Source organism: Rhinichthys klamathensis, unplaced genomic scaffold, assembly GCF_029890125.1.
Source record: "Rhinichthys klamathensis goyatoka isolate OS25496 unplaced genomic scaffold, OSU_Roscu_1.1 h1tg000008l_1, whole genome shotgun sequence".
Classification (NCBI taxonomy): domain Eukaryota; kingdom Metazoa; phylum Chordata; class Actinopteri; order Cypriniformes; family Leuciscidae; genus Rhinichthys; species Rhinichthys klamathensis.
Genome location: NW_026606561.1, coordinates 232,711 through 244,854, shown reverse-complemented (window position 1 = coordinate 244,854; position 12,144 = coordinate 232,711). Strand labels below are relative to the sequence as shown.

Here is a 12,144-nt window from a genome sequence, read left to right as displayed (position 1 = left end):
CAGGAATAAAATACATAGAAAACAATTCTTATAATATTTCACAATATTGGCCTACTGTTTTTACTGTATTTTTGATTAAATAAATGTAGCCTTGGTGAGAATGGAGACTTCTTTTCTGACTCCAAACTATTGAATGGTAGTGTGCACTTAAAGGTGCAGTAAGCGATTTCTGAGAAACGCTTTGGATCGGACTGAGCATTACAACACACTTGTAGCCAATCAGCAGTAAGGGGCGTGTCCTCTCGTGATGGTGGAGGAGAGAGAGTAAGCGAGAAAGAGAGAAGGCTGAGAGACATCACAAAAGAGAAAAGATAAGAGGAATATCACTGGAAAAAGAAGGGTTATGATCAGGCAAGAGCTTTATGACCCGCATTCGTTTTAGAAAAGCTTGCCATCGCTGGAGAGACCGAAGCGGGAAGGCCTGAAATCAGACGGCAAGGTTGCGCTGTTTCTGCTCCATACGTGAGTAACATTGGTATTGCTATTTCACAGAAGCAAGATATGCTGTTGTTGTAATGTTAATGTTGTAATGTAATAGTAACCGGACAGTTTTGAGTGTCATTGTTTATTTGCAAATGCTGTGCTGTTGGCGACTAACAACCGACTCTTGCTTGTATACTCTAGTGTACTGTAAGTTATTTTTTTTGTTTTTCCTTGTCGTTTGTTCTTCATCTTCGCTTTATTTTTCACGAAGCATTATTTTGCTTCGCTTCAGCCATGGTAAAGAGACATCCACGTGCATTTTGAGGGCGGATCAATGAAGCGAGGGGTGTGTTTGTTTGGGTTGATTATAAATATCAATAGTGTTTCTCAGAAATGTGCTTACTGCACCTTAAAACAGTGTTCTAGCAAAACCTCAAGGTGGCGCTAGAGTTATCTTCAAAAGTCTATGCAATTACACTGGTCTTGTTTTTATTCAGATAACTATATATTATTTTAAAAAATCAACTTTAACTAACTTGCTCAGCAAGACTTTTCAAACTGTTACTCCACCATGACAGTAAAGAGAAAACCTGCCGACAGTTTACGCTAATGCCCACTAGCTGCTCTTGCGACAATGCCAAATACATTGCTTTATGAATTGCCTCTAACATATTCAGAATGTAATGATGCACAAAAGTGAGCTAGCAAAACTAGAAGCATCTGTGTAGGGACTTGGAGTCCCAAGCCTCACTTACCCTCCATAGGTGTGTTGCTGTCAGGGCGATTGGCGAAAACCACATCCACATATTCCAGCTGTAACCTCTGCAAAGAACCCCTCAGACCTAGAGAGAGAAAGAGAGAGAGAACGCGTAAGAGAATTTGAATGCTTTGTTGAAGTGAGAGTTTGATTTGTGAAAGCAAACTGCACCCAAAACCGCTATACGGTGGTCTGGGGAACGTTCAGTGTTCGACTGGAAAGACATTCATCAAAAAATTACTTACATTTTGATCTCTCCCTCACACAAAACTATTGTATAGCTTCAGAACACTTACTCAGGATAATGCCTGAGTTTTATGGACCACATTTATAATGCACTGTCAGTAATATGTTTGTTTCTGTATATTTATAGACTAGGGTTAGATCAGTGACCATTTTGGTATCGTCCAATATTAGGTTTAAAATGATCGAGATTATTCTGATAAGGGTGATACCTGAAGTAAATAATAGCAGGGCTTATTTCAAACTTGGAAGCTTGTCAAGATTAAAGGAGCTACTGTTACTTTGAACCCTGTTTTGAACACAACCCTAACAGATGTATAATATTGGGCATTATATTAGTTATCAGTCATAAAAATATTGCATATTTATTGGTATAAAATTCAGGAACACAAAAATAATTATCATAAGTCAATCATATCGACCGAAATATATCGTTTCATTCCTATTTATAGACCAGTGGCCCCCAAAAAGACACATCGGGCACACTTAAAAATTAATGTCACACAACACTATAGACAATTAAGTACATTACCATTACCAAAGGTTTGGGGTCAGTAAGATTTCTCTATGTTTTTGACAGAAGTCTCTTATGCTTACCGGTACATAGGCTGCATTTATTTGATAAACTCAGAAAAAAAAGCAATATTATGAAATAGTATTACAATTTAAAATAACCGTTTTATTTTCTAATGTATATATTATATTAAAATGCTATTTATTATTTTTCAGCATCATTACATTTTTGCTAAAAATATTCTACCGAGATTTTTTTCTCTTTGGATTCTTTAATGAATATAGAGTCAAAAGGAACAGTATTTATTTGAGGTAGAAATCTTTTGTAACATTATAAATGTCCTTATGTCACTTTTGATAATTTAATTAATTTCTTAAAAAAGAAACATATCTTATATCTCTTGCTTTTCCATTTAGAACCTCACAAACATCTGTTTTGTGAAATGTTTTGCATGAAAAGTGTTCTTGACTTGTTTTTCTTTAAATAAATGCAACTTGATTTGACATTTAATGCAATGACATTCAAGCTTTTTTGAGTGCTGTTTAAGTGTCCAAATACTTATTGGGGTCACTCCACCTCCGAACACATTTATGCTTCGTTCCATTTTACACTCTAAAAAATGCTGGGTTGTTTCAACCCAAAATTGGGTCAAATATGGACAAACCCAAATGTTGGGTTAAAAATGTTTTAACCCAACTTCAACTTTCACTTTCAACTGTACATTTTTAACCCAACATTTGGGTTTGTCCATATTTGACCCAACTTTGGGTTGAAACAACCCAGCATTTTTTAGAGTGTAGCTTTTCTTTTAAATAACATTTTCTTATTTTATACACCTATGTGTAAGTAACTGTGAAAGTAAAGCATTGGCAAAACTGTGATGCTTTACAGTCATGCCAATAAATCTTGGCTGAGAGAGAAAGAGAGAGAGAGAGCAAACACCAGGTGTGTTGAAACAAAGTCAGAGAGCTTTCAGGTGATCAGACGCTGACGTGATTACTCTGCCATACTGAAATTAATCTGACAGATAAACCGCACACTCATTCATCACAAAAGCACATACCAGCCAATCTCAGACTCATGAATCTGCCCCTTGCTCACCGAGTGGGCCCTCGCATCCGCCACGGCTATAATCAGTCACAATTTTCTGGGTTTGTGGATGAGATATTCTTAGCAGGGAGCTTTTTAAAGGATAAACAGACGTTCCTTTTTAGCCCACAAACAATGTCATACAAACACGAGCTAACGAGGACGAGAGAGAGAGACGAGCCAGGAAGGAAAACAAGCCAGAGTGATCAAAATAACTGGGGATGAGCGAAGTATGCGAATGATTCAATTAGTTTCATGAAATACAAACAGTGAGGTTTCTCAATCAGTAAGTGATACAGAAATGACATTATAGATATTAAACTCTCGTAAAATCAGTGGTCCGCCTCCGTCTCATAGTATACAGTAATAGAGCAGAGATAAATCAGAATATTATTCTATGTCGATTTCCACTCATAATCAGGCACTCAAATAAAGCTTACGATCTCAAACACTTCACATAATTACATGCTGTCGATTATGAGAATACCGCATAAATAGGCCTATGGTAAAATTAAAATTAAATTACAAAATAAATGAAAAGCCTTAAAATGTTTTTAAAAGGTGACACACTGCAGCTAAATCTGTATGTGATAAAAAAAAAATAAAAAAAAAAGATTTTTCTTCAAGCTTTTCAAAAGTTTTATTCAGCCTTTGGGATTGTTTCCTGAGGAAATACATAAAAATATATAAAACAAGATAAATTTACTTGAGATGCAAAATTTGCCAAAGTGGATAAGAAAACCATAAACAAACAAACAAATAAATACGTTTTACTCTGATTCTCATTTAAATGTATCTTGTTTTAAAGATTACAGTTTAGACATTTTACTGAAAAACAAGACAATCATATGATTATGAAAATGATATTTGGCAGTGTAATAAAAGTAGAAGGTGAATGGTTTCTACATACTGTATTTAAATCATTACCTTGGTTTGCATGTGCTCTCTGTATTAAATCAAATCTGCATTTATCAAGTTAGAGAGAGAGAGAGAGAGAGAGAGAGAGAGAGAGAGAGAGAGAGAGAGAGAGAGAGAGAGAGAGAGAGAGAGAGAGAGAGAGAGAGAGAGAGGGAGAGAGAGAATCTCACACTGTTTAAGAATGAATGTTGGTGTGGGTGCTGAGCTTTTATTAGGAACAAGGCCACACACTGCAGCGAAGGAGAAAAAAATCAATAAAGGAGGAGGCAATGATAAATAAAAGAAGAAAAAAGGTTCTGGTCAATTACAAACAACAGGAGGATTAGAAGAAAGAAGACTATACCTTCAATAATGTGCTTCCTCGAGAGCCCACGCTCTGTCTCTGCCCTAGAGAGAGAAAGAAAGAAAGAAAGAAAGAAAGAAAGAAAGAAAGAAAGAAAGAAAGAAAGAAAGAAAGAAAGAAAGAAAGAAAGAAAGAAAGAAAGAAAGACAAATGCCTAAATTTTAGGGAGAAAATAAGAGTATAGTTATTACTAATAAAATGAATAGAGTAAACGGACGGACGGACTAGATGGATGGATGGATGGATTTACTCCACTAATACTTACTTTCCTCCCCAGTACAGTTTAGTAGTGATGACCAGACTGGATCTCCTGTACACCCACAGACAGATTATGGATTATGTGTAAAGTGATTATGTTTTATACATTTCTCAATGAAATTGATCAGTGGGATCACCCTTAAATAAATACATTTATAGAAAACTAAGATAAATACCTCCAACACTTCTTCTTGATAATGTTTCCTAGGATTATTTCAGCCCTGTGAAGAAAGACACATTTTGAGCACTTTGTAATAATATTTAAATAGAATTTTTTTTTGTGGATTTGTAGAGGGGTTTTTTTAATGGAAAAAAAGGCAATTTTTGTTTAGTGAATTCACTAAACAGCCACTATAGCACTGTGCTATGCAGATTTAAACAAAGTTACTGTCATTCTTTTCAGGGCAAACACACCTCCTTTGTATGCAGTTTCATTATAGAATTTGCAACTTTCACAAACGTCAGCGCTATTTGCCTGACACGGTTAACGCTGAGCTATGGTTACTGTCCGCGGAAATCTGTAGGAAATTTAAAGCTTATTCAAAATTAATGTAAGTGTACTTTTATAGTGATTATGGCAACAGTAATTAATCAAATGATGCTCAAAAGCATTACTACCAGGCACATATCCAGACTTTTGGCATTTTAAATACTGTATAGCCAATGAAGGTGCCTGATCACAGTGGTGGAGTGACACTGTACAGATACATATTGTTCCTATAGTTTGTTGTATCCTGCACTACTTAGCACTCAGAACAGGCCTGCAAAAACTGCCCCATGTAAATTGCATTCAATACTAAATTTGTGGCAGTTTGCGTCACAGCCTGAATACATAATTCCTTTAGTGAATTTGATGCGAAAGCATCAAAGCATTAATGCAGACAATATGTACAGAAATAATGCTATCAGTGGGTGAATTTCAATCATAGTGAATTCCCTTCTGCATCTTCTAACAGGTTTAGATAAAACAGCTGGCAAGATGGAAGTTTGGATATGAAGTTTACAGGCTGGACTATTATTTGTGCTGAATCCCAATTCCCATAATATCCATTAAATAGGCTATATAGTATGCAATATTTAGAATAGTTAGATGGTATGAAAAAGTAATAAAGGTGTCCGGATGAATTCAGCCACTCATTTTGCTGTAAGTCAATGGCCAAACTCACTTCCCAGCTGAGTAGACCTCTGCAGTGTCAAAGAGGTTGACCCCGTTTTCATAGGCTATAGTCATCAGCTGCTCTGCCACCTGCAAAACACACACACACATACACACACACACACACACACACAGTATATCACTATCAAGCACTCAGCTGCACTCAATCATCAATGCAGAGAGCTTAGAAGTGTATGAAACAGATAATTGAACGCTCACCCTTCTGAAAACTGCATTGCTTAAATCCTCTTCACATGACTCACTGCCATGTGAAGCACTTTTATAACATTCATGCCCCTCACACTTAACCGAATTCAGGGCTGAGCTGATTTTTGTTGTTGTTGTTGTTGTTGTTGTTGTTTTACATATTGTGTTAAACCTAGAATATCTTTGCCACTTTTATTCATATGGACAGTGCAGTTAGGATAGGCAATAATGGAGAGAGAGGGGCAGAACAGGATCACAAAATGTATGTTATTCTAAAGAAAACCATTTATCTTTGTAATCTTTCATCAAAATGCAATAGCTTGCTCTGTCCGTGAACGATTTTCCTCTTCGGCTGATTTCATCGAGCACTGTTATTCTTCAACCCCTCACTTCCAAGCAATCGCCTCTATCCTGGCATTTAATGCCTGCTTGTCACTATGTATATAGGAATATGGGCTGTTGCACTAGAATTAACAGCATCTGACAGTGTTTTCATTCTGTACACCTCACATTGTTTGTCACATAATGCTGAAAAAATAATGCATGTATTTACGGACAGATTTTCAGGCAGATGAACAGAGTGGCATTCATGTGCATATTAACACAAGATTATTATTATGCATGGATGCTTGGTAAATATATCCTTTAAAAATTGTGCTCATCATTTTATAAATAGTAACAGTCGTGATGTATGGGTGTGATAAATTAAAATGCACTGCAATGTCACAACTATCTTCAATATTTCAGAGCACAAGCTATTAGACACACAAGTCATCATTACTTGTCCCTATTCTCTTAATGAGTAATGAGTGTGCTTTGGGCGTAACGTGCAATAAACCAATCAGAGTCTCATCTTCCATTTCCTTTAAAAGCCAGTTGTGCTCGCGCCATGGCGGATTGCTATGTGCATGGCGGAATTTGCAAGCGGAAAAACTGAACGCTTCCCCAGAGAGGAAACGGATCTACTTGTGCGCAGGGTTAAAGCTCGCTAGCAGACCATCTACGGGACAAGCCGGATTCCACCATATCTTTACAGCACACATGGGCGAACAGATGGGCGCAAATGCATTTGCTAACAACATGGCGCAGAACGTGAAAATGATAACTGCGTTGGGCTGAAACTAGCTAAAAAGACTTGCGTCGCGTCGGTCATGGCGCTGCATTGCGCCGGGTGTATGATAGGGCCCGTAGTGTTTATATTAAAATAAGTCAGACTAAAAAAATGTGTCTTAAGGCCTTTTGTTTTGTTTTTAAAGTGAGATGTGGGCAGTGGAATGTTAAAAATGCAAAGTCTTGTTAAGCGCTTCTTTTAACTTGAGAACCGAGTTTTTAGAACACTGCGTCGTCGATGAGACGCTGAACAACACGCAAGATGCGAACGCAACGGTCAAAGACATCCGCCTAGCACATGTTTCTGTGTGAACAGCCAGTTAAGCCACGGTCACACTAGACTTTGAGCAAACTAGAGGAACTAGAGGAATTTCAATGGACACCGTGATACGACGTCACACTCTGCAGCGGTCTTTTTTTATAAACATGAATTCAACATAACAAATAGTAATACAATCAAAATGTAAAAATATACAATCTACTCGACTTTACTGCAAAAATATGGGTTCTTATATGGTCATGCAATGACATATCGATCTTCTACTGGTCATTCGCAGTTCAGTGTTGAACTTGAACACCAAACTTGAACTTCGGAACGAAGTGAAATGCTAAACTTTTTGCATGAGCTTGCGTTTCCGGTCTGATGCATTTGCATGTGTATGAATGGAAGTCAATGGAACAAAATGTGTAGTGTGACTGCCCCTTTAATAGGTTTTGGACCAGAGCATCTGTTTTTCTTGTGTAACTGCTGCAATGCTACAATGATCTTCATGTCAGAGTTTGATCTTCTGATGAAAGAACAGTTGAAATGGTGGTTAAAACCTCTGCAATCTCTACAATCCATCAGTCTCTCTCTCTCTTGCTGTCTTTGATGGAGAGCTGTCAGCCAGCATGAGTGACAGTGATCCGTTCTGTCAGCGTGGTTGTATATTAGCAGGCCGATAAGGGAAAACCGTCTGTTCAACTGCTGATGAGATGACTTATGACATGTGGAGAAGGGGACCGAACTGGGACGTTCGCATCTCGCATAATTTGTTTGGACAAGAGGGATGACTGAACAAAAGAGGAGACCCCGCCTCTGGGGAGAGACAGGCTTGTCGTGGAAGTTGTTGCCACAGGGACTTTTATTATGCAAGAACCGCTATATTTATGTGCATTTGCCTTGGGTGAGTGTCAGAAAGGGACACTGGCAGAATGATGTTATTGTTTGAATAATGAGGAAGACCACAGCATGATTTGTCTACGAGCCTTCCTCTCTGCCAAGACTGTCAACACAGAACATGCTTATCTCGGCTAACTCTACCCAATTTGTGCTTATGGCTAAAGTGGATTTAGAAATGGAAATTATGGGTGAAAACAGATTATGTATTATGTGTATACTATTAAATTATGTAAAAACAAAAAACAAACAAATTAAGAGTAAATAGTGTTAATTTCTGTTGAAAATGTATTGAAAAAATTAGGTTTACTTTCTGGTTATGAATATAAACATTTTGAAATACTCACCTCATCTGAAATCTGCCCCCCGAATGTCACCCATGTGCCTGAGAGAGAGAGAAAGAAAGAAATTGAAAGAAAGAGAGGGAGGGAGTGTGAGTCAGAGTTATCCATTGAGTTAGTTTATTATTATAGTGATTTTGTGCCTCTCTGTGATGCCGTCGCTCATCCACATCCCTACCAGAGGCCTACGATCGGTAAATGAGCGATGGCTCGTGTGGTACCATCACAGAGAGGCACAAAATCACTCTCACTGTTTCTTTCACAAATTCACTGTTCCTTGCTGGTGGAATGATCTCCCCACCTTCATCCGCAATGCAGAATCCCTGACAACATTCGAAAGACAGCTGAAAACTCAGCATCTTTTCCGTGAGCACTTAATCTCATCATAAAAAAAAAAATCTATCTTTCACTTTCCTTTAATCCCTCCCTTTTCTAGTTTATGCTACTCTAAGCAATGTCTGAAACTTTGTATTTTAAGCACTTCTTCTCTACTCTTCTTCTTGTTTGCCTTTTCATGATGAATCGCTTGCTGTATTCCTCATTTGTAAGTCGCTTTGTATAAAAGCGTCTGCAAAATAAATAAATGTAAATGTATTCCAAGCAGAGTTTCATTTATTTGGTCTGGTGCCTGTCACTGAAACCTTCAAACACATTAGAAGGAAACACAGACCTGAATCTGAATGTTTTACAGTAATAATACAAGTTAAAGAAGAATTTAGGAAAACAAGGCCAGTGACATTTCCTTAAACTTCATTGTTGTTCAGTGGACTTGATGTAGGCTATACATTTCACTTCCATATTGATGTAAACAAATCAACATTTCCCTTATGATTTCATTCAATATGACATAATGGTGTTCTTTTTTTGGGAAGCTTTTTTTAAAACTATTTATTTATTTGTCTTTTAAGTCTCTCTGGATGAAAAGCATCAGATAAATGTATGTACGTATTTTAACCATCTTATTAAATAGCAAGAATTTTGACTACTTTTCCAGTCCTTTGTAAGGCTTTTGCAGTTGTGAAAATGTAAAAATATCATAAATAATCCTAAGAAATCAGGGAAGTAGAAACATTAAAACACACTTACAAAATCAGTTTTCATTCAGTTTTTTGTACATCAATAAATATTATTACAATTTAAAGGTACTATTTTCTATTTTTTAATTTTTTAAATGCCATTTATTCCTGTGATGGCAAAGCTAAATATTCAGCAGTCATTATTCCAGTCTTCAATGTCACATGATCCTTCAGAAATCATATGCTGATTTGGTGCTCAATAAACTCATTTTCAATGTTAAAAACAGCAGTGTTGCTTATATTTTGTGAAAACATGATACAATTTTTCTTTTGATGAATAGAAAGTTAAAAAGAGCATTTCTGTCATGACAACACTCGGAGAGATTGGCATGGTAATGGATTTGGCAATGTTAATGTATGTGGTCTTGGCGGAATAGATCTGCTATGCTGCAGCTGATGTTGGTTATTGCCGCTTTTGCTGCTGCAGAGCAAGTAAAGAGACTTGCTACTGCCAATACATTCACAGACATGCTGCTGTGAGCAAGTTAGACAAGCTGCTGCTGCACATACTGTTTATAACATACATGAAATAACCCCCATATGGTGGATCTACCAGCCTGTTCTCATCCTTTGGCGTCATACATGTGACGCTTTGTACATTTCGTCGAAATCTTACGCACATGGCATCCTTTAGCATCAATATGAGACGCAGAACCCAAGGCGTCATACAGGTGACGCTCGTCTAAATCCGACGCACATGGCATCGTTTAGCGTCAATATGAGACGCAGATCCCAAGGCGTCATAACTGTACCCTACCTAAACCTACCCATAACAGTGCGTGTTATAGTAAGTAAGCAAGTAAAGTTTATTTATAAAGCGCTTTTCACAGATAAAATCACAAAGTGCTGTACAAGAGCATAATTAAAACAAACAATATAAAATGTATGTACATATGTAAAATTAAAGTGACACTAGTGAAAACCCATCAACCAAAAGCCTTCCTAAATAAACATGTTTTCACAGCCTTTTTAAAAGAGACAACAGTGTCTGCCAGACGTATGGACAGGGGTAGTGCGTTCCACAGTTTGGGAGCAACAGACTGAAATGACATGTCCCCTCGGGTCTTAAAACGAGTCCTAGGGACTGTAAGCAAGTTCTGGCCAGAGGACCGGAGAGTGCGGTCAGAGGAATACGGCTTCAAAAGGTCCAGGATGTAATGTGGGGCCTGACCATTTAAGGCTCTGAAAGTCAGCACTAAAATCTTAAAATCAATCCTGAATTTTACAGGGAGCCAATGGAGATCTAATAAGACTGGTGTGATATGAGACCTTCGAGGGGCAGCTGTTAAAAGTCTAGCAGCAGAATTTTGAACAATTTGCAATTTGTTCAAAGCAGACTTATTCATACAGATAAAAACAGAATTGCAGTAGTCAAGTCTTGTGGATATGAAAGCATGAATTATCATTTCCAGATCCTCCTTTGACAACATTTTGCGAATTTTAGAGATGTTCCTAAGATGATAAAAGCAATTTCGGACGAGCTGTTTAGAGTGTGTCTCCAAAGACATGGCCTGGTCAAACACAACCCCCAGGTTTCTGAGGCTGGATTTGACAGAGAGGCCCAGAAAACCAAGGTGCTGTTTGATCAGCGGGATCTTATGGTCTGGGGCAAAAATCAGCGTTTCAGTCTTGTTTGAGTTTATCTGCAAATAGTTTGTGGCTAGCCAGTCTTTGATGGAGGACACACACTCTAGAAACAGAGTCAAACGATGAAACTCAGCCTCATTATATTGACGCTAAAGGATGCCATGTGCGTAAGATTTTGATGAAATGTCCTATATGACGCCAAACGATGAGAATGCGTTGGATCTACACAGGTGGAGCTGGGGAAGGTGGAGGGTTTCTGAAAGTGTGCTGCAGACTGCTAACAGCAAACCCTGCAAGTATTTGAATGTTGAACTGCAGCTCATTGGCCACTGATGCCACAGCAACCTATCAGCTGCGCTATGTCTATGATGCCATCGCTATCAAATTGAGTTAAGGACCTATCAGCCTTCGCCATCAAGAGTTTCATGACTTAACTTTGTATTTATTTAAAAAGCAAATCTTGTGTTACATTTTAAATGTATTTTCTTTCACTTGTGATCAATTTAATGCGTCCTTTCTAAATCAAAGTATTCATTTTATATATATATATATATATATATATATTGAATATTTGATAGGGAAATTGAAACCATCAAAAACAAACAAATATGCTTCAATACTTTAGTTCAGCATATAGCTAAAGAGATAAAAATGAGGTTGATTCTTGGGAAAATCTGTCCCAGGATTTCCTGAGGCCTCTGTTATTCTTGGCCTGACTCACACTGCTGGCAGTCTAAAGCACCCATGATTCATTGCTGTCAGGGTAAGACTCTGCAGTCCCTGCCCCACATCCCTGTCAGAATCACCTACTATCACCCTAAAACTCACCCCCGCTGCGGGATGAGCATCTCTCCAGCAAGCACTGGTGTCCTAGGCTTCAATATATGGGATCAGTTGGCATTCGAAGAAACACCCGACTGTGTTTCAGGGTGAGGGAACCCGTCGGGGCTGATCAGCTGTTCC

The 12,144-nt window shown here is 37.8% G+C and overlaps 1 protein-coding gene across 2 annotated transcripts in view; it reads right to left on the bottom strand.

Annotated features, from left to right (window-relative positions):
• The window catches only part of kcnab1b (potassium voltage-gated channel subfamily A regulatory beta subunit 1b), a 62,555-nt gene that overhangs the window by 18,990 nt on the left and 31,421 nt on the right, over positions 1-12,144 (bottom strand). For both annotated transcript variants that reach the window (XM_056260120.1, XM_056260121.1), the window contains exons 3-8: positions 8,525-8,562; positions 5,712-5,791; positions 4,722-4,766; positions 4,553-4,597; positions 4,288-4,331; positions 1,179-1,265 (exon numbers count right to left, since the gene is read on the bottom strand). In XM_056260120.1, the coding sequence (XP_056116095.1) occupies positions 1,179-1,265; positions 4,288-4,331; positions 4,553-4,597; positions 4,722-4,766; positions 5,712-5,791; positions 8,525-8,562 (339 nt within the window). The remainder of the gene's footprint in view (positions 1-1,178; positions 1,266-4,287; positions 4,332-4,552; positions 4,598-4,721; positions 4,767-5,711; positions 5,792-8,524; positions 8,563-12,144) is intronic.